General features: G+C 43.2%; 1 protein-coding gene and 1 long non-coding RNA gene across 6 annotated transcripts in view; one reads left to right on the forward strand and one right to left on the reverse strand.

Moving 5' to 3' along the window:
- The window catches only part of SP3 (Sp3 transcription factor), a 104,306-nt gene that overhangs the window by 25,242 nt on the left and 58,928 nt on the right, over window positions 1-20,136 (forward strand). For 3 of the 5 annotated variants that reach the window (XM_082397705.1, XM_082397706.1, XM_082397707.1), the window contains exons 4-5: window positions 18,434-18,567; window positions 19,060-19,182. In XM_082397705.1, coding sequence (XP_082253831.1) covers window positions 18,434-18,567; window positions 19,060-19,182 — 257 coding nt within the window. Of the gene's footprint in view, window positions 1-17,666; window positions 17,810-18,433; window positions 18,568-19,059; window positions 19,183-20,136 lie in introns of those variants that run through there. The other 2 variants (XM_082397708.1, XM_082397709.1) reach the window with 2 other exon arrangements.
- Window positions 13,944-17,770, reverse strand: LOC309631413. The gene is made up of 2 exons (XR_014246253.1): window positions 17,639-17,770; window positions 13,944-17,541 (listed from the first exon to the last, which is right to left on the reverse strand). It is a non-coding gene; the product is annotated as an uncharacterized lncRNA (long non-coding RNA).

Here is a 20,136-nt window from a genome sequence, read left to right on the forward strand (position 1 = left end):
CAGAAATGTAGAGACCCTGCTTCTCTAAAGACTTAGGGAGCTGAATACAAACTCACTTGGGGTCCAGAGATGCAAATAACAGAGACAAGCAAGATAATGACCCCTAAGAGTTTAGACCTAGAGAAGATGCAAAACTACCGCAAGGATTGACAGATGATGCCCAGATAGGACTCTTTGCTGCTGGGATGTAAACTTCACAAGGGCAGGGGTTTTCGTTCTGTTTAATGATGGATCTCATGCCTAGGCACTCAATATATGCTATTGAATGACAAATGAATACTTTAAACTTGTGATAAGCTAAATAAGCAATGTGAGAATATCTAATTTATCTAACCGCATTCACCCCAAAATGCCCCCTGTGCCCTAGGGCCGATCTCTGGATAATTCTGAATCACTAGCTAAGCTACTATTCATGTAGCCACTAATTGGCTTGGCCTTTCCTCCTTCTACTTGCACTTTCTCTGGTGTGACCCTTGCCTGTAGAATGGTTGGTCTGACATTTATGGCTCTGCCCATCATCAGTTAATAAATTTCCCCAGAATAATCATACTGTATCAATTCAGTCATTAAGCTGAAATGGTTAGCAAGATCACACAATCCTCCAGACTTTGATTGTGGAGAACTAAAGGTATGGTAACGTGTGGGTGGATATGTAAGTAAGTAAATATTAAACTGAGACCAAGAGGAGAAAAAGAGGAGAGAGCTGCCCTGTCTTTGCGCATGCCTCTCTCTGATAATCATGGGTGTACTCAGAGCAGTTGAAAAATTCTCTGCTTGGCTTGTGTTCCACTCTGAAAACAGATTTAACTTTTTGTAAAACAATTTCATTAACATCATTGCGCATATAATAATGGCAGTCAGGGTTTTTTGAACACAAGAAAAGCCTGACACAAATAGGGAACAATCCAAATAGGGTAACAGGGCTAGGAAAAACCTGGCAGCTCTTGCAAAACCTGCATGGAGCCAGGGCCAAAGCTCTGAACTGCTGTCCAACCACACCTCCTCTGAGGCAGGGCTGTTTCTGGTTCACACTCTTCTTCCTCAGGCAGGTTCAGGCTGTTCTCTTTGGTTTATCTCCTCTCTATAATTCAGTTCCACAACCTGATGATTTTGCTCTTCTGCTTAGTTCCTGTTAATAGTTGCTTTTTTCTTTTCTACCAACCTCTGTTCCATCTGAGTCTGCATCTTCTTATGAAAGATTTCCTCTTGGGTGTGTTGGCCAAGGCACTGAACTCATTGGTTAGCCCCGTGTGTTCCTCCCAAGAGGCACGTGGGTTTACCTAGTTTGAGTTATACGTGATCCTTGCCCTCTAAGCAATTTACAACCAAGTAAACAGATAAAGCAGGTGAATATTGGATAAGGTGTAAAGAAGTAAATCAATTAACTACGACAATATAAATTACAAGGAATACATTCAAAATGCATAATTTACAAGAAAATAGGGTTAGTTGCTTTTAGTAGAGAGAGTAAAAAAGTCTGGCAGATAGGATGGATTTGTGATCTGTTCATTCCCTCATCCAGTAATAACTAAGTAAATATGCTATGTTGGACACGGTAACAGAAAGAAGATGGGTAAGACATGATTCCTACTCTCAAGGGTTATAATTTGTAGAAGAGACATGATGTGTGCATATGCCTATCTAAAATACAAGGGGGAAAGTATTCAGTGTTTCGAGAGGTACACCAACAAGGCTTAGGCAAGGGAGCAATACTTTTTGGCTGGGTAGGAGGTGCGGGTATTTGAGGTGGGCTTGAAGCATAGGTGGGATTTCATATTTTCAATGTTTCACCAGGTCACTGATGCCTCAAGGTAAAAATAAGTCACGGTAACTGAAAAAAACAGTATTTTTCTGGCTTTGGTACAAATCTACTATAGTGGCGTGCTAAACCTTACCCAATCTGCCTGCCCCAGTATTCTTTTGGCACTTGCCAGTTCTTAACCATTTGAGAATCATATCCTCTTTTCAGCATCTGAGAAACTTATAGAACCTATTTCCAGAGAAATAAACATATATACCCAGTTAGTTGCATGCAGTTTTCAAGAGTTCATGGACCCTTGCAGCCTCTTCTTGGACTCCCAGGAGTCCATGGTCTCCAGTTTAAGAATTCCTGATGCAGACAGTCCCTGAAGTGTGGAAGCCATTGGCGTTCAGAGCTACACAGCAGGGTCCTGCTGGCAATGTGTCGGGAGCTGTCACATACGGAAGCCACGCTGTATTCTCTGGGGTCCTCAGTGCTCCTGGTGCAGGCTGACCTGTGTAACTCCGAGGGCCAATTTTGGTTCCAAAGCAGTGCTCCTTGCTAGTGTGCACCCATGTGTACACACACACGCACACACACACACACACACACACACACACACACACTATCAGAATGGGGAATGCATTTGTGCAGGGTGTACATATTTTTAGAAGTTTCCCTGGTGATTCTGATACCTGTGATGTGTCCCTCCACGCTCACTGCCTTAGGATGCTGTTATCTGTGAGCCTCCTCCATCCCTTGTGCTGAGAAACTCCTGCCTGGCAAGTGCATCAGACATGCCTAGACAAATCTGAATCCTGGCTCTGAGCCCAGCTTAGGCTCAAGCTGGGGCATCCCTCCACTCCCCTTCCATGCTGAATTAATATTGCAGCTGGATGGCAAAATAAGGTCACCAACAAGGAAACTCTAGAAAGCAGGCAGTTTACAGTGTTAAAATATTTCTCTATCACAACTTCCTTGAGCAGGAGCTGGGCTGGAACCTTTTAGAATCAGGGATGTGACCTGGGGTTGTTGGCTGAATGTTGAGTTGTTCTGATCTGCAGCTTCAGAATTAGACTGGCTTCTGGGAGTAGTGAGTAGGCTGGGGTGAAAACCACATCCCCTTTCCTATTTTTAATACCATTGAACATCAGTGTGGTATCTCCCTCAGGACCAAGGCTGGATTACCCGATGGGCAGAGTAAGCATGTGCTTCAGGCACCAGCAGCGCCCTCTCCCAGTTCCTACTCCCACTTTAGTCAAAGCTACATGGGCTCTTGTCCCCATCAGGATCCCCTTCTCAACTGGAAAGGGCAAATCAAGCAGAACTCTACTCTGGGGGTATAATGGTACCTCTTCATTCTGGAGGGCAATCTGTATCTCTGAAGACTTGAGGACAAACACCTAGTTCATATACCCCAGTACTTCCCAGGAATTTCTACGTTTCTAACAGTGACTCACAAACACCCACTCTATCTGGGTATTGGGTCAGGCACTTCAGAAAGGAACCATTTATGGTGAGTTTGTGGTAGGGAGATATCCTGGGGAATGTGTGAGGAGGAGGCCTTCCTGAGACCCCTTGATTCACAACACAAAAGCAACTATGTCTACTGTCTTGTGAACCAGGCCTTCTTCTTGCCTTATGTTTTTCTTTTCTATTTTTTTTTTCTTGGCTGAAATTTAATGTAAAACTTTTGCTGTCTTAAATGTTTTCATTTAAAAAAAAAGGGGAGGGGGAGAAGAAGGCTTTTAAATCTTTCTGGTTCTTTCTAATAATTTTCAGTTCTGACATTTGCCTTGAAATTGCCATGACTTTAGGCAAGAGGAAGGGGAAGCAGGAAGAGAACTCCTGGCCTCCCTGAGCCTGACTTCGGAGCCCAGGCTCTCCTCTCTGTGCAGAAGGAGCCAGGAGCCCCAGGGAAGGACTTGAAGGCAGGGGTGCTCACAAACAGTGGGCTGGGGAGCCTTACTCTGCACAACACTAAAGCTACTAAAACAGATGATTTTGAGGTTTGGGAGCTGATTTGTCTTAAGAGGTGGGCTTTTTTTTTTTTTCTTTAAATTTTAACTGAGAGTTACTACTATCTTTGGAATTTATTTCCTTGGAGGTTGGTGTCAGCCTGAATTTGGCAGTGTTCAGGGCAGTGTGCTTTTTTTTTTTAATATTTATTTATTTATTTATTTATTTATTTATTTTTGGCTGTGTTGGGTCTTCATTTCTGTGCGAGGGCTTTCTCTAGTTGCGGCGAGCGGGGGCCACTCTTCATCGCGGTGCGCAGGCCTCTCACTATCGCGGCCTCTCTTGCCGCGGAGCACAGGCTCCAGACGCGCAGGCTCAGTAGTTGTGGCTCACGGGCCTAGTTGCTCCGCGGCATGTGGGATCTTCCCAGACCATGGCTCGAACCCGTGTCCCCTGCATTGGCAGGCAGATTCTCAACCACTGCGCCACCAGGGAAGCCCCAGGGCAGTGTGCTTTTGAATTTGCTTTCATTTCTTTTTTGTTTCTTTTTTTCCTCTCCTAAAGCTTGGGGCTGTGAGGACTCAGGGCATTGCTTCATTAGGAAAGGGAACATGTCAACCTGTGCTGAAACTGCTGTGCTACAGGATGCCTAGACTTGCATGATGTGCCCTGAATAGGGAGAGGCAGGATTCAGGACTGAGCTCAATATTAAAAACAAACCAAAACCAAACCCAAAACCAAAAACAGCTATCAAAGGCAGAAAACAAATGAGAACATTTCACACCTCTGAATTTCAAAATTAAAAGACAAGTTTAATGTCATATGAAAGTGCACCTTCAGGACTTCCCTGGTGGTCCAGTGGTTAGGACTCTGCGCTTCCACTGCAGGGGGCACGGGTTCGATCCCTGGTCGGGGAGCTAAGATCCTGCATGCTGCATGGTGTGGCCCCCACCCCCCAAAAAGTGCACTTTAAAATCAAGAAGAAAATGGCAAATACCTCGATAAAGGGTATAATAATATAATAAGGCACAGTATAAGAAATATAAATGGTACGAACTGTATAAAAATGCTCACCCTTCCTAGTAATCAAAGAATTTCAACTTAACCAAAAAGCCATGTTTTTGATTATCAAATTGGCAAAGATTAAAAATAAAAATAGAAACTGAGTCAGTGAGTATGTAAGAAATGGGTACTTACTTTTATAAGTAGCTAGTGAGTGTATAAATTGGAGGGCAATTTGGCAGTGCATATCAGAAACCTTAAAATTGTGTGTACCCTTTCATACAGCAAGTCCAATTAAAGGAATTTAACTTTAGGGAACTCCCTGGCAGTCCAGTGATTAGGACTCCGTGCTTCTACGAGTTAGATCCCTGGTCAGAGAACTAAGATCCCACAAGCTGCATGGTGCAGCCAAAAAAGAAAAGGAATTTAACTTTAAGGAATTATCATGGATCTGTGTAACTATTTAGATAAAGGACATTAAATAATATACCTATACTATGAAATACGCAGGTATTAAAATTGATGTCATAGGTATTTAATTATATAAAAGGATATTCATAATACGTCAAATTTTAAAAGTTAATTAAAATTAGCATATAACGGGACTTCCCTGACGGCGCAGTGGTTAAGAATCCGCCTGCCAATGCAGGGGACACGGGTTCGAGCCCTGGTCTGGGGAGATCCACATGCCGCGGAGCAACTAGGCCCGTGAGCCACAACTACTGAGCCTGCGCGTCTGGAGCCTGTGCTCCGCAACAAGAGAGACCGCGACAGTGAGAGGCCCGCGCACCGCGATGAAGAGTGGCCCCCGCTCGCCACAGCTGGAGAAAGCCCTCGCACAGAAACGAAGACCCAACACAGCCATAAATAAATAATTTTTAAAAATTAGCATATAACAGTATAATCCAATTTTTACAAAAGAAAATCTGATGGATAGAGAAGAAGACTAAAAGGATACAAAAGAAAGTTAACAGTTATAACCAGTGGTTTTTCTAGGGTAGTGGAATTGCAGTTAATTTTTCTTCGTTTTCATCATCTCTGTTTTATAAATTTTCTACAGAGAATATATTTTCTTTTCATAAATAGAAAAATAAACCTTCATAGCATTATTTATTTAGCCAAATGGTGGTATATTTTTATCCCCTGAGGATGGTGCCAGTGGAAGAAGCCTTATGGCTTCAAAGGTAACTTGGGCAATGAGCTCTATCATTTTCAAATTTTATATAAGAATTTTTTGAATTTGAAGCAATTTGATTTTGCTCTTTGTGGAATAGTAATGTGAGAACTCTCTCTAGAATTAAAAATTCACTCTGACTCTTAGACAAGTGATTTAATCCCCTTTTAAAATTAAAATGATGTTCTGAGGAAATTAAAGTCCACAAGGACTAATGTAACCATGAAAATAAGCACTGACATTTGCAGAGTTTAAAAATAAATTAGGGCCCCAAAGCCCATTACACCAGTCTAAACATGAGAAAAACATCAGACAAACCCAAATTGAGAGCGGCATTCTACAAAATACAAATACTCCTCAAAAGAGTCAAGGTCGTGAAAAGCAAGGAAAGACTGAGAAACTGTCACAGGTCAGAGGACACGAAGACAGGACAACTAAACACAATGTGATATCCTGAGTTAGATCCAAGAACAGAAGAACATAAGTGGAAAAACAGGTGAAATCCAAATAAAGTCTGGAGTTTAGTTGGTAGTAACTCACCAATGCTGGTTTCTTAGTTTTGACGAGTGTACCAGGGTAATATAAGGTGTTAACATTGTAGGGTGACTAACCATCCTGGTTTGCCTGGGAGAGGGACTTCCTACATATGAAATAGACACTACTCATCTTTTTATTATCTTGCTGTTTGTGTTTTCAGAGATATTTGTTTGCAAGTGGCCTTTTAATGTATTCACTTTTAATATACATTAAATAAACTTTAAAAAGTTTGTACTTCTTTCATTCCATTGCTTTATCCATGGATTTTACTTACTTTTGAAATATTCATTTCTAAGTCTTTGTTCATATGCTCTCATCTCCTCTCAAAAACGTTTCCATGATTGGTTGAACCCCTTTATGCACAGGTCCCTATACTGTTCTTATAGAGTCTTTCACTCCAGTATTCTACTAGATTTATTTACTATTTACTTCTATTTACTTCTTTTCTTCGCATTTAAAAAAATCAAGGTAAAATTTACATACAGTAAAACATCATTTTCAGGCACAATTCTATGGATTTTGGACTATACTAGATTTTTTACAATTGTAATTCAAATATTCTCTTCTTGATTCTTAATAGATGTTTGAATTCATCAATCAAGATAAAGGTGACTTGAAATGCTTACGGACTATGTCTGTACCAGTTATAATAAATAAAAACTTCATTAAATTATTGTTCATTTCCTAAATATTCCTTTTCTCCTGAGTACAAGATTCAGAATTATTAAGTTTAAATTTCATGGAGGACAAGACATTGGTAAATTCTGTAGGAAATCAATGACTGAAAGTATCAGAAAGTTATGATTTAATTTAAAAAGTCAGCATGAATTCACATCTTATCTGCCTCAGTTATGTGAAATAACCTCTGGGTCTAACAACAGATATCAGCTGAGGGAAGCCATGAACCAATTACTTGGGATAAAGCACCATGAAAAGAATACTATACAAACAACTAATCTGGAAGTTAGAGAAGTAAGGTGTAAGAATGAACTACTTAAGTAGATTAAACATTGACTTTGATATCAAAGTGTGGAATAGTTTGGAATGGATGGATTACACAGCTCTAGGGATCAATATTAGGACCAATTTTATTCATTTTATATGTCAGTGACTTAGAAGAAGGAACATGCAGTAAGCTTGTTATACAAAACGAGAGGGAGGGACGGTCAATACAAAGAAGGAATGAAAAGACTGGAGTAGACTAGGAACAGAAGCAGATAAGTGGCTTATTCAATTCAAGGTGGAGGAAATATGAAGTAGAAAGATTATCTCACAGTAATATGAAATCACAATGTTCAAAATAGAGTAAAAGAATGAAAACTCATTAGGTGAGTAAATAAGCATGCTAGAAATAAAATAATTCAAATGCTATGAGTAAGAAAGGAATATTGACTATAGAATTTAAATATTAATATTCTAAGTAAAAACATTACATGTATTTTTAATGTAGTAGACTAAAAAAATAACTCACTGGAATATATATAATTAGAGAAAATAATTGTGCTTTGGGAATTCCCTGGCGGTCCAGTGGTTAGGACTACGAGCTTTCACTGCCAAGGACCCAGGTTCAGTCCCAGGTTGGGAAACTAAGATCCCGCAAGACACGTGGTGCGGCCCAAAAAAAGAAAATAGTGACATTTGCTGTCAGGGATGAGAGAACACTTGTATTCTGGGTAGTCTATCAGTAAGAGAAATATCTTATTAGGTGGTAGAGTCACCTAATTTATTATTTATTATGCTTTATAATTTACATATATATTGCACATATTTTATATATATCAAATGGTATATAATAAAAACATTTAAAGATTTCCTTACAAGTTTGTGATGATTTGTTCAGCTGGTGAATGCTAGTTTTGTGGCCCCTTTACAATCAGCAGGTCATATTACTAGCAGTTTCTCCATGAAAATAAGATGTCTGAGACTTTCATCGTAACAGAATCCAAATTCGTGGTGTATTGAAACCAATGAACCATTTAATAGATGTTTGTTGATTATCTTCTCTTTGCTCAACAAATAGAATTGTTTCCTGAACTGATATCAAACATGTCTCTTTTGATAAAGCATAAAAATCTAACATTTTCTTTTAATATTTGAAATTCAAATAACAATGTCATAGCTTTTTAAAAAAAAGTCCCAGTGGGACAAATGAAGAGTTATTTTCTTTTCAAATCATACTCCTCTCCTTCCTTGAGAATCACTGCTTACAAGTCACAGAAGAAGGGTGAGACATCATGCTGGGGCACAAAATATGTAGGATTGAAACAGTGGTGACAACGTGGTCATGAATTAAGCATAATAGTAAGGGTACATACTCTATGTGTCTTGGAAAATTAAAAGCAAGGGAATTACTAATTGCTGGAAGCAATGGCTTTATGGAAGAGGTTAAGACTTGAACTGAGACTTAAAAGCTTGTTAGAATTTGCAAGAGCACGGGGGAGAGGACAGGACAAACCTGGTGGTAGAGTGAGTAAACGTTCAGGGGTAGGAGTGACTACACACATAGGGCAGTGAGGGGTTTGTATGCGTTAGATCATGAGAATCACTAACATTTTTGAGGCAATGGAAGGTTAATTTGGTGGCAGATGCAGAAAAGAAGGACGCAGGAAAGTCTGGAGTACCATCTAGAGCTACAGAAGTCCAGACAGGGCAAAGCACCCTTTGATCTCTTTCAGAAGGAGCTGTCTAACCTTCAGTGATTTCTGAATTTGGAAGATACTCCTTTAGCAATGTATGTAGTGGACTTTAGACTTTGTTATTTCTCTTCTGTTTTATCTGGATTTGTGTATGTTTATCTTTTGTCTCTTAAATGGATTATCTACTTCTTGGCAGTAGAGACCAAGCAGTATCTTATGGAATAGCGTTCAATAAATTTTGTGGTTTCAGAGGGTAGCTGAGAGAGATTCTGCAGGAAAACTTGTTAGCACCTCATAACTGGCTGCCAGTGAGAGAAGAAAGAGAGAAATGTGTCAAAGGCAATTTCATGTATGGGCATCTGAGAAAACAAGAACCTTGCTGTCAGAGATAGGAATGTCACAAGGGAGAGGGGGAGCTGGTTCTGTAGAAGGTTATAGGTTTAGCTTTGAACATTCTGAGTTTGAGGTGGAAGTGAGACATTCCAGAGGACTTTACAGTGCTTGAGGTTATGGAACTGGAACTAAGGTGACAGGAGACAACTACAGAGATTTGGGATTGAATTTAGAGATGGCTGAAGTTGCAGGAATGGTCGAGCTTCCAGGGGATGAGCTTGTAAAGAAAAGCTCAGGGAATCAAAACCCGAGTCTGGAGTAATGTTTATCATTTAGGAGCTGGAAGGAGGGAAAGAAACCCTAAACCTGCACTGTCCAGTGTGGTAGTCGCTAGCCACATGTGGCCATCTAAATTTAAATTAATTAAAATTAAATACAATTAAAAACTCAGTTCATGGATCACAATAGCCACATTTCAAATGCTCACTAGCCACGTGTGATTAGTGGCTACTGTAGTGGACAGTACAAACAAAATGTTTCCCTCATCATAGTTTTATTGGACAGCATTGCAAAGATATAGAGAAATACTCATTTGAGAGAAAACCAGAAAGCCGATGACCTTTCAAGGGAGAAGAAAGTTTAAGGATGAAATGTTTACAGTGTCAAATGCTGAAAAAGAATGAAAATCGGGGTAGGGACAATCCATGGATTTGGCAATAAGGAAGTCATTGGAGACCTTTAAGAGCAATTTCAGGTAGCATGGTAGGGACAGAAACTGACGTAGCATTGCATTAGGAAGGCAGTAGGTAGAGAGCAAGTTATTGAGATCTTGGACAAGGAAAGGAAAGAAAGAAGACAATAATTAGAGAAAACCACAGAGTCACATGGAGGGGTTTTAAAGATGGGAGACTTGTTCATGTTTGGAGAATGGACAGACGTCTATGAAGATGTTAAGGGCTTTGTCTGGGAAAAACTCCTTGTTTCTCTTTTTACTGTCACAGTCATAATCCTCAGAACACTTCAGTTCTAGTCACCAAATGTGTGTGTTTTTTTAAAAAAATATTTATTTATTTATTTATTTATTGGCTGTGTCGGGTCTTAGTTGCAGCACGCAGGATCTTCATTGAGGCATGCGGGATCTTTCGTTGCAGTGAATGGGCTCTTCGTTGCAGCGAATGGGCTCTTCGTTGCAGCACTTGGGCTTCTCTCTAGTTGTGGCCTGTGGGTTTTTCTCTTCTCTAGTTATGGTGCACGGGCTCCAGGGCACGTGGGCTCTGTAGTTGTGGCGTGTGGGTTCCAGAGCACGTGGGCTCTGTACTTTGCGGCACACAGCCTCTCTAGCTGAGGTGCCCAAACTCAGTAGTTGTGGCGCTCGGACTTAGTTGTCCCGCGGCATGTGGGATCTTGGTTCCCTGACCAGGGATCGAACCCACATCCCCTGCATTGGAAGGTGGATTCTTTACCACTGGACCACCAGTGAAGTCCCCAGATGTGTGTTTTTAATCCCGCACCAACCAGTTCTCCAACATCAGCTGGATGTCCTACAATTCAGTTCTGACACTGTCTGGAATTAGGGTCAGATCTCACAGGTTAATGGCTCAGCCTCGCAAGCCTGTCCCCACTTCAGACACCAGTTGCAAGTCTTAGATTGTTTCCAGTACTTCTGACCGACCAGCTATAAGTTGAGGTCCCTACAACATCATCCTTGGGTTTCATGATTTGCTTGAATGTCCCACAGAATTCAGGAAGACACATTTACTGTAAGGGATATAGATGAGCAGCCAGATGAAAGATACGTATGGTGAGGTTTGGGGAAGGGGTTAGGAGCTTCCATGCCCTCTCCTGGCATGCCACCTTCCTAGCATCTGGCAATCTGGAAGATCTCTGAACTCCATACTTTAGGGATTTTTATGGAGGCGTCATCACATAGGCACGACCGATTATTAACTCATTTTCCAGCCCCTCTCCAGAGGATAGCGGGTGGGGCTGAAAGTTCCAAGTTTCTAATCATGGCTTGGTCTTTACAGTGATTGGCCCCCATCCAGGAGCCCACTCAAAGTCAGCTCATTAGAACAAAAGATACTCCTATCATCCAGGAAATTCCAAGGGATTTAGGAGCTCTGTGTCAAGATCCAGGGTCAAAGACCAAATATTTGAACAAAAGATTCTCCTAGCGCTCCTATCACTTAGGAAATCATAAGAGTGATAGGAGCTCTGTGCCAGGAATGGGGCTGGGGGCGTGGGGAGGGGGCAGAGAGCAATACATATATTTTCTGTTATTTCACAGGCACCCAAATCCCTGCCCTGCATTTGCTTCTCTTTTTAGCTATGAGTTCAAGTTTACAATAGTCTGTAAACTTGGATATCTCATGAATATCCTGCTAGCACCTCCAACTCAACACATCTAAAATCAAACTCATGATTGTCCGTCCCATACCCGTTCCATTTTTTATATTCTTTATTCCCAGCTCATCTTTCCAGTTACTAAAGCTGGAAAACTTAGTCATATGTGAATCATTCTCTCCCTCCCCTCCACTCCTTCAGTCAGTCAGCTGCCTGGGCATGCTTATTTTAATACCTCTGCCATAGACTCATGTATTAATTTATTCTTTTTGTTTGTTTGTTTAGAATAATGATTATGAAATATTTCAGGCAAAAAGGGTAGTAATAGAGAACAATATCATAATGCTAGTGTACTCAGCCTAGCTTAAGAAAAACTTGAAATATGAAATCCATTCAGATCCCATCCTTCTCTCCATACCAAGGGTAATCAACATTTAAAATTTAGTATTTATCATTCCCATGCAAGATTTATAGTTTTACTCCACATGTATCCATATATAGTATAGAATATAAGTCGGTATGTTTTTAAACTTTACATAAATGGTGGTATACTGTTTATCCTACTATAACTTTTTTTCACTATTATTTTTGAGATTTATCCGTGATGAATCATCTTTCATTTATTTTAAATGTTATTTAATGAATATACCATAATTTATTAACCACTGTGCATTTTACTGTATATAATGTGTACACATATATACACACACATTTGTAGATATAATAAATATATGTGTGTGTATAATTGCTTTTATTTTTTTACTTGACTCTAGAGTTGAAATGGAGTGATGACATGGTGCAGCATTTCAGCCATTTTTTGGGTAATTGGAAGAATTCTATTCCTCAAGGCAGGTAAAAACTGTTTTCAATATTTTCTACAGTTCTATCCAATGTGCTCTCTGCCACTTCATTCTTTATTTTTTCCTCTTTCTCTTACCTCCTCTAACTAGGCCTTGGGCATTGTTGGCTCTTTTTGAGAATAGTTGGTAGATCTGCCTGGCTTATAGGATTAAAGGATAGAAAAATGGAATTCCCTGGCAGTCCAGTGGTTAGGACTCGGTGCCTCGGCCATGGCCCGGGGTTTGATCCCTGGTCAGGGAACTAAGATCCCACAAGCCACACCGTGCGGCCAAAAACAAACAAACAAACAAAAAATTCCATTATAAGATAGAGATTTAATCATGAAATAAATTATGAATACACTTCATGTTGAAGGTTATTGTTTATCATTGAGGGACACCACAATTTTTTTTTTTTTTTTTTTTTTTTTTCTTTTTTTTTTTTTTTTTTTTTTTTTCACCACAATTTAATGGCATCAGGTTTATTTTTAAGTATTATTAAAGTATATATATACTTTTTTATAATAATCTTTTTTAAAAAAAAATAAATAAATTTATTTATTTATATATTTTTGGCTGCGTTTGGTCTTCGTTGCTGTGCGCGGGCTTTCTCTGGTTGCGGCAAGCAGGGGCTACTCTTCGTTGTGTTGCGCGGGCTTCTCATTGCGGTGGCTTCTCTTGTCGTAGAGCATGGGCTCTAGGTATGTGGGCTTCAGTAGTTGCTGCACGTGGGCTCAGTAGCTGTGATTTGCGGGCTCTAGAGCACAGGCTCAGTAGTTGTGGCACACGGGCTTAGTTGCTCCGCAGCATGTGGGATCTTCCCAGACCAGGGATCAAACCCGTGTCTCTTGCATTGGCAGGCGGATTCTTAACCACTGCACCACCAGGGAAGTCCCTAAAGTATATTTTTAAGTGTTAATATTTTTAAGTAAAGCTACCTCATAAGTTTGCTAACTTACAACCAAGAGAATTTCTAGCATTTTTATATTATTCTAAGAAAGATAATTCACAAGATACTTTCTAGCACTTTATATTCTTCTAAGACAGATTATTAACAAGGTAGAAATGCATAATCCATCTTTTCTTAGAAAATTGCAACAACTCAGAAATATGGCAGTGGACTAAGCTTCCTGGACTGACATGAAGATGACTTCAGAAGTGTTACGGATACTTAGAAAATTTAGAATACCCAGGGAAGTCAACAGCCTGAATGAAAAGAATGGGATTTCTTGAACTGTAAAAATATCAGTCCTTTTGTACCATGGTGGTATCATTGGTGTGGAGCTTTAATGAAAATGAGGGTCTAACTCACTTGGGAAAGTTGATCTTGAAAGAGGTGAACTATTATAAGGTCAAAGAAATTTTATCATACAGTATGTATTGGTTAATTGTAATTCTTTAATTCGTCATTCATTTTCCCACAAGATAATTGTCTTGACAGTCTTTCTGCTTAGTATTAATTAAACATCCACAACGTGTTCAGTATTGGTTAGAGCATTCAATATATATGACCCCTAACACAAGGAGTTCACATTCTAAGACTTGCTTTAAAAATGATCTTCCTTATAAATATGTATGTTTGATCTACTTTATTGTGTTTCCTTTATCTTTTCTCTTTTCTTTATTTTTTACATAACGGGTAAGTGAGTCTTTTCAGTTGATCATTTAAGAAGACTTGATATGCTGATTGGTGAGACTGACGCATGGGTTTGAAGCCTGACTGCCATTTAATTGAAAATGACACTGAGCAAGTCTCAAAACCTTGCTAGCCTCAGTTTCCTTGTCTATACAATGATGAACCTATGATACTTACCTTTTAGGGCTGTGAGGATTAAAGATGCAAAGGAGTTGGCACATAGCAAAAGCTCAAAAAGCTCTCCTTTTTGGTAGACTAAGTAAAAATAAGACAGGAGACATGGCTTTTGAGGTATATTTTTGAGAAAGTAGGGAAGATATGAAATATGAAGGGGGTTAAGTACACCTAGTCAATGTCAACTAGAATGCTTCTGAAATATGATAGTGATTACATAAGTAGAACAAACTTGAAGATTTTTGAAATCCAGTGTACACAAGCTAAAGAGATTCAGAGGTGGGTAAAAGGAGGGTCACAATCACAGCAACAAATTTTATGTTAAATAGACATTGACTTAGGTGGAACTATACAAAATTGCCACCTTTTTAGACAAAAAATGGGTGAATATTGGCAATTTAATATTGTTCACTTAATAGATGTTCAGAAGGGAAGAAAGGCAGTAGGGGCTGTGAAGGAAAGGGCAGAGCCCTTTAGCTGTGGTGCAGTTAACCAGGGCTGTCGCTGTTTTTAATACAGAATGGTTAGGCTCCTGCAGATGTGAATCAAGTATTATTTAGTGCCCTCTTCTCTTTGTAGAGAAAAAGGGGATTGAAGATGCGTGAAGATGTCATGCCAGTGGGTTTATAGAAGTCTTTGAGGCCCTTTGACATTCATCACGGTTTCCAAAGGCTTTAACTTACAAAAACACAAATAAGATTTAAAAAAATAAGTGAGGAAATTGAGAAAAAAGGGAAAATAAAGTGACATTCAGATCTCCTGCTGTGATGTAAACAGTGACCAGCATAGAGCTTCCTCAAATCATCTTTGGAAAGGAGAAAGTATAAATAATATCCAGCACAGCACTTCCCTTCTTGATAAGCAACTGCAATTTCTGAGTTCCTATGTAACATAGCAGTAAGTGCCATTGAGAGGCCGTCTTCTACCGAAAAACAAATATCTTTTAATTAACACAAATTGTATTTCAAGATTTGACTACAGTACTGGAATAGCTAAGAAAAGATGTTCTTTCCAGAGACTACCTTCATTTCCAGTCTTCTTAAGATATTCCATGACAATAACTCTTTTCAGTGTGGTCTGAGCAGGTCCTCTGAATCTGATTATGTAGTAGTGATACTTTTGGTATATGTGTCTCTTAAAAGCATTGCATTAAAAGCAGAATAGTTAGCTCTGGTAGGTTATTATTTCTTCAGTTAGATTAGATGAAGTGTTTTTGCATCTTGTCAGAATGGTATATGGACCAAAAATGTTTGAAAATGATTTTTTCATTTCCACTTGTCAACTGGTATCAGTGAGGAAATGAACTGAATTTCTGTGGCCAAGTACTTTGCTTTCTATGGGTGGCTAGACTAAGACTTTGTGAAAGGGGCATGGAGGTAGTATGCTTAGACTCATAAAACACATCCCCACTCCTAGAAAAACACTTGAAAATGTCTAAAGTATCTCTTCTAGGGAAAGAGCTATTCTCTATCCACTACATCCATGTTAAGTAGAAAGAGTGACAATACTGTGACTTCCCTCCCTCTCTCCCACTCCACTTGTTTTCACTTGTCCTCCCCTGAAGCCTCCCATCCCTCTTTTTCTTCTTCAAAAACCAGCTTATCCTATAACACTTTAATTTTCCTTTAGAATTTAAGTGTAAAATGGTACAGGGTTTATACAATTTACTTTAAAAAGTGATTCTTCTACTTATGAGACAAAAGTTCTCACTGTTAGAAGACATCAACTTCATGCATGTTTGTGGTTTTTAGGTCATTTCCCTGGAAATTCCATCTTTTGTACAATTAAGTGCCCATTAACCATGCAATGTTTCTGATCCTATGAGAAGATGAAAATATAAAAACTGAGATGCAAGCTCTGTCTCTCATAATTCTTAAATTCTTTTCAGTTAGCGCACACAAAATCTAGTTCAAGTGCTTGGGCTTTACAACTCCAGCCCCCAGCACAACTTTATTTACGAAACAAATATAATAATCACAGTTGGAACACTAATTCTTGGAGTCAGATTTCTAACAAAAAGCGTATGGTGGACAGCATTTCTACCTCTTGAGCTTAACCTCTCTCTTGGCAATTAGATCTAAAGGTAATAGGCAGAGATGTCTCTTAGTTGGCAAAACACACACACACACACATAAAACTTGAGTATTTCTCCCACCCAGGATGACATCAGGATGTCAAGGATGCCAAAGATCTAAGGAGTGTTAACCTAATCCAGTAAGCGAAACGGGATTTTGAATTAAAGTATAACTAAAATGTTCCAAGAAAAAAAAAATACTTCGCTGAGATTCACTATTTTTAAAATGCTGGCAATTATTGATGGGCTTTTTCAGATATTTCACTTGTTACCAAGTCGATTAAGAAGCAGGGAATAATTTATGTTTGTGCAACAAAATGCGTATGTGGCTGGAAAAAAAAAATTTTTTTTAAAGGATCCTGTCCTTTTGAATATACGCACTACGTATTAAATGAAATACATTTGTCTGCTTTGGTGCCACTGGCCAGAATAAAAGCTCTCCTATCTGTGAGGTGAATTGAGATTTCTTTTCTGTTTAAAATGCCTGCTTCCAGTATATGTAAAAGTGGGAGACTGGCTGGGAAACCAGGGGCTAAGGGGGATGGGAACGAAATGGCTCAGACTGAATCTAAGAGCTGAACGTGTGTGAGAGAAAATCCTCCTCCAGCCTCGGAGGGGGTGTCTCCCCCAATACCAGCTCCCTCCTCCCGGGCTCGCGGGGCGGGCCCGGTTTGCTCAGTAGCAGCAGCGGTCGCAGCAGCAGCCCCGGGGCTGAGCGGCGGCGGCCTCCTGGCAGCGCAGGGAAGCAGAGGCTCCGAGAGCGCCCTGGGGAGATCCGGCTGCCGCCGGGATGGAGGAAGCGTCGAGTGGAGCCGGATCCTCCGGGGACGGATTTCCTCCCCAGCTCAGCCCCCCTACAGCTTGCTGGGGTCTGCTCCGAGCGCCTGTAAGGTGGAAGAGGCCTTCGCCTCGGCCTGGCAGCGGCAGCCGGCGAACTAGGCGGCCACAGCGGGGTAACAGGCGAGCCGTGGCCGCTCTCGGGAACCTTCGCCGCCACGACCGCTCATTGTCTCTCCCCTTCCACCCGGGGGGCAAACAGGAAGCGCGCCGCCTGGCCGAGTGACGAACGGGCATCCGGGCCAATGAGCACTGCCTACGAAGAGCGTGGTGGCGAATGAGCGCGGAGAAGAGGGGCGGAACTTCCGGGCGGGCTGTCACCCTCTTCCCCCCTTTTGGGCTGGAGGCTCCACCTTTTGTGTTTCCCGCACAGTCAATCAAAATAGGAAAAAAAATCCCCGGACCGCTCCGGCCGTGTCCGCCGCCGCTTCCCGCATCCTCTCCCGCCGCCGCCGCCTTCGCTCCTCACCATGTGTAAGGCGGCGGGGAGCCCCGCCTGAGGTGCCCTAAACACACTATGACCGGTACGTAAAGCCGAGAGAGAGCAACCCTTGCTGCTGCCGCCGCCGCCGCTACCGCCGACCACAGCCAGCCGGGGGCCCCCGCCGCCGGCTCCCGGCCCCCTGTGTGCGACCGAGTGTCTGTGAGAGGCAGAAAGCCGCACTCCCCTCCGCCTCCCTCCCCTCCCCGCCAGCTACCGTCCACCCCTCAAGCCCCAGCAACGCAGTGTCCCCGCCGGGCCCGGGGCTGGCGGCCCGGGCCGCCGGGATCGCATCCCCCTGTGTGCGGGCGCGGGCGCCGGGCGGGCGTGTGAGTGACTGACGGTGCGAGAGGAGCGAGCGCGAGTGAGAGCGAGCGGCGCGAAGGGAAAGGGGAGGAGAGGAGAGGAGAGGGGGCAGGGGCAGCGCGGGGAGGAGGAGGAGGAGGGAAAGAGGAGGAGGAGGGTTACAGGCAGCGGCGGGCGGGGGCAGCAGCAGGAGGGGAGGAGGGAGCAGCCGCCGCCGCCGCCGCCGCCGGGGGGCGGGTGGGGGAGGGGAAGGGGACTCGGTCCGGGCTTTCGGAGTAATTTCGCCTCGGCCCGCGGGCCCCCTCCCTCTCCTCCACCCGCCTTCCTCCCCACCCCCACCCCCCCCGCGCTGTGCCTGCAGCTCCCGAAAAGCCCGTGAAACAAGAGGAAATGGCTGCCTTGGACGTGGACAGCGGCGGCGGCGGCGGCCACGGCGAGTATCTGCAGCAGCAGCAGCAGCACGGAAACGGCGCGGTGGCGGCGGCGGCGGCCCAGGTGAGGAGCGGCTTAGCCCCGGCCCGGCTCCCCCCTCGCGCCGCTTTCTCCTCCCCTCGCCTCTCCCCTCCCTCCGCGCTTCTCTCCTCCCCTCCCCCCGCCCCGGGAGCTGCCCGCCCGAGGCGCCAACGCTCCGACCCCGCCCGCGCTCCCCCGCCCGCCGTCTTTTTGTGTGTGAGTGTGTGTGTGTGAGTGAGAGAGAGTGTGAGTGTGTGTGAGCGTGCGCCCTCCCGGGGGTGGGTTCCGGGCGGAAGGTGGAGGCCCGGCGCGCGGCCCGCCGCCCGCCTTCCCGCGGACGGTGGAGCCCGTGTGCGTGCGAGCCGGAGGGCGCGAGCCGGAGGCGAGGAGGAGGAGGAGGAGGAGAGCGCGGGCTGGCGCTCGCCCGGGTGCAGCCTGCGAGGCCCGAGTCGCACTTCCTGTGCGAGCGCGGCCCGGCCCTAACCGCCGCCCCCTCCCCCTGTCTCCCTCTCTGAACCCGCCCATCGGGGGTAGGACACTCAGCCGTCACCGCTCGCTCTGCTGGCCGCTACCTGCAGCAAGATAGGGCCACCATCGCCGGGCGACGACGAGGAGGAGGCGGCCGCCGCAGCCGGGGCCCCCGCCGCCGCCGGAGTGGTAAGTCTCGCGCGCGGCCCGCCCCCGCCGAGGCCCTGCGCCCGCCATCCCGGGCCCGCGGCGCGCCCGCCATCCCGCCCGAAAGGCCTCCTCGGGGCCCGCGCCTTCCCGGAGAGGGACGCTCGCGCGGCCGGGGCGTCCTTTCCTGCTCTTTCGCATGCTTGTGCGGATTAGAAGCCAGACCAGGCTTTCTCTACATTGTCACTGCGGCACCTCCATCCAGATTCACTACAAAATGAAGTCTGAGAGGGTGGGGGTAGAGGACTCCAAAATGGATGTTAGAGCAATTCATATCAGTGCTGAAAACTCCTTCGCCGAGCACTACGGAAATTTCAGGCACAGCCTATCGGCCATAGATAGTATCAGCTACGGAGGCAGTGTCTTCAGTTTCTAGCATTTTTTGGATTCGGGGCTTTTCCTGCTGGAAGTTACTAGATCTTACTGATTTAAGTGTTAAATCGTTTTTTTAAAAAAAGGAACGAAGGTTTACCCTTTGAATTACTCTTTTGTGTACAAGAATGAACACTTGAATACTTTTTGAGTGCTTTTTTCGTGGCCATTCTAAATTGTCGAATTTTAGTTTTTGCAGACTACTTAAATTTACAGTAATTTTTCGTAAATGGAGTTTAAGTGACCGTTGAAATCGGCGAAGTTACTTAGTACTTTGGGTTTTGAAATTGAATAGGTATACCAGTGTTAGAAACAGAAGTACGTGTATGGAATTGTATCAATATTTACATGAATGCTAATGCATACCATACTTAGTTGAATTTGGTTGGCAAAGCTATATTTTCATTTTATTGTGATTGCCAGTCTGGTAAGATGTGGTGGGATTCTCTTTATAGGGTTTTTAGTTTGTCGGGGGCAGGGGGAGGAGCTGGTCAGTGTTACAGGAGGGCTTCATACCAATTAGCTAGAAACTGTTTATAAGACTATTGTGAATTTTATATTCGT

This window comes from Balaenoptera borealis (genome assembly GCF_965194805.1).
Source record: "Balaenoptera borealis genome assembly, chromosome: 6".
Lineage (NCBI taxonomy): Eukaryota > Metazoa > Chordata > Mammalia > Artiodactyla > Balaenopteridae > Balaenoptera > Balaenoptera borealis.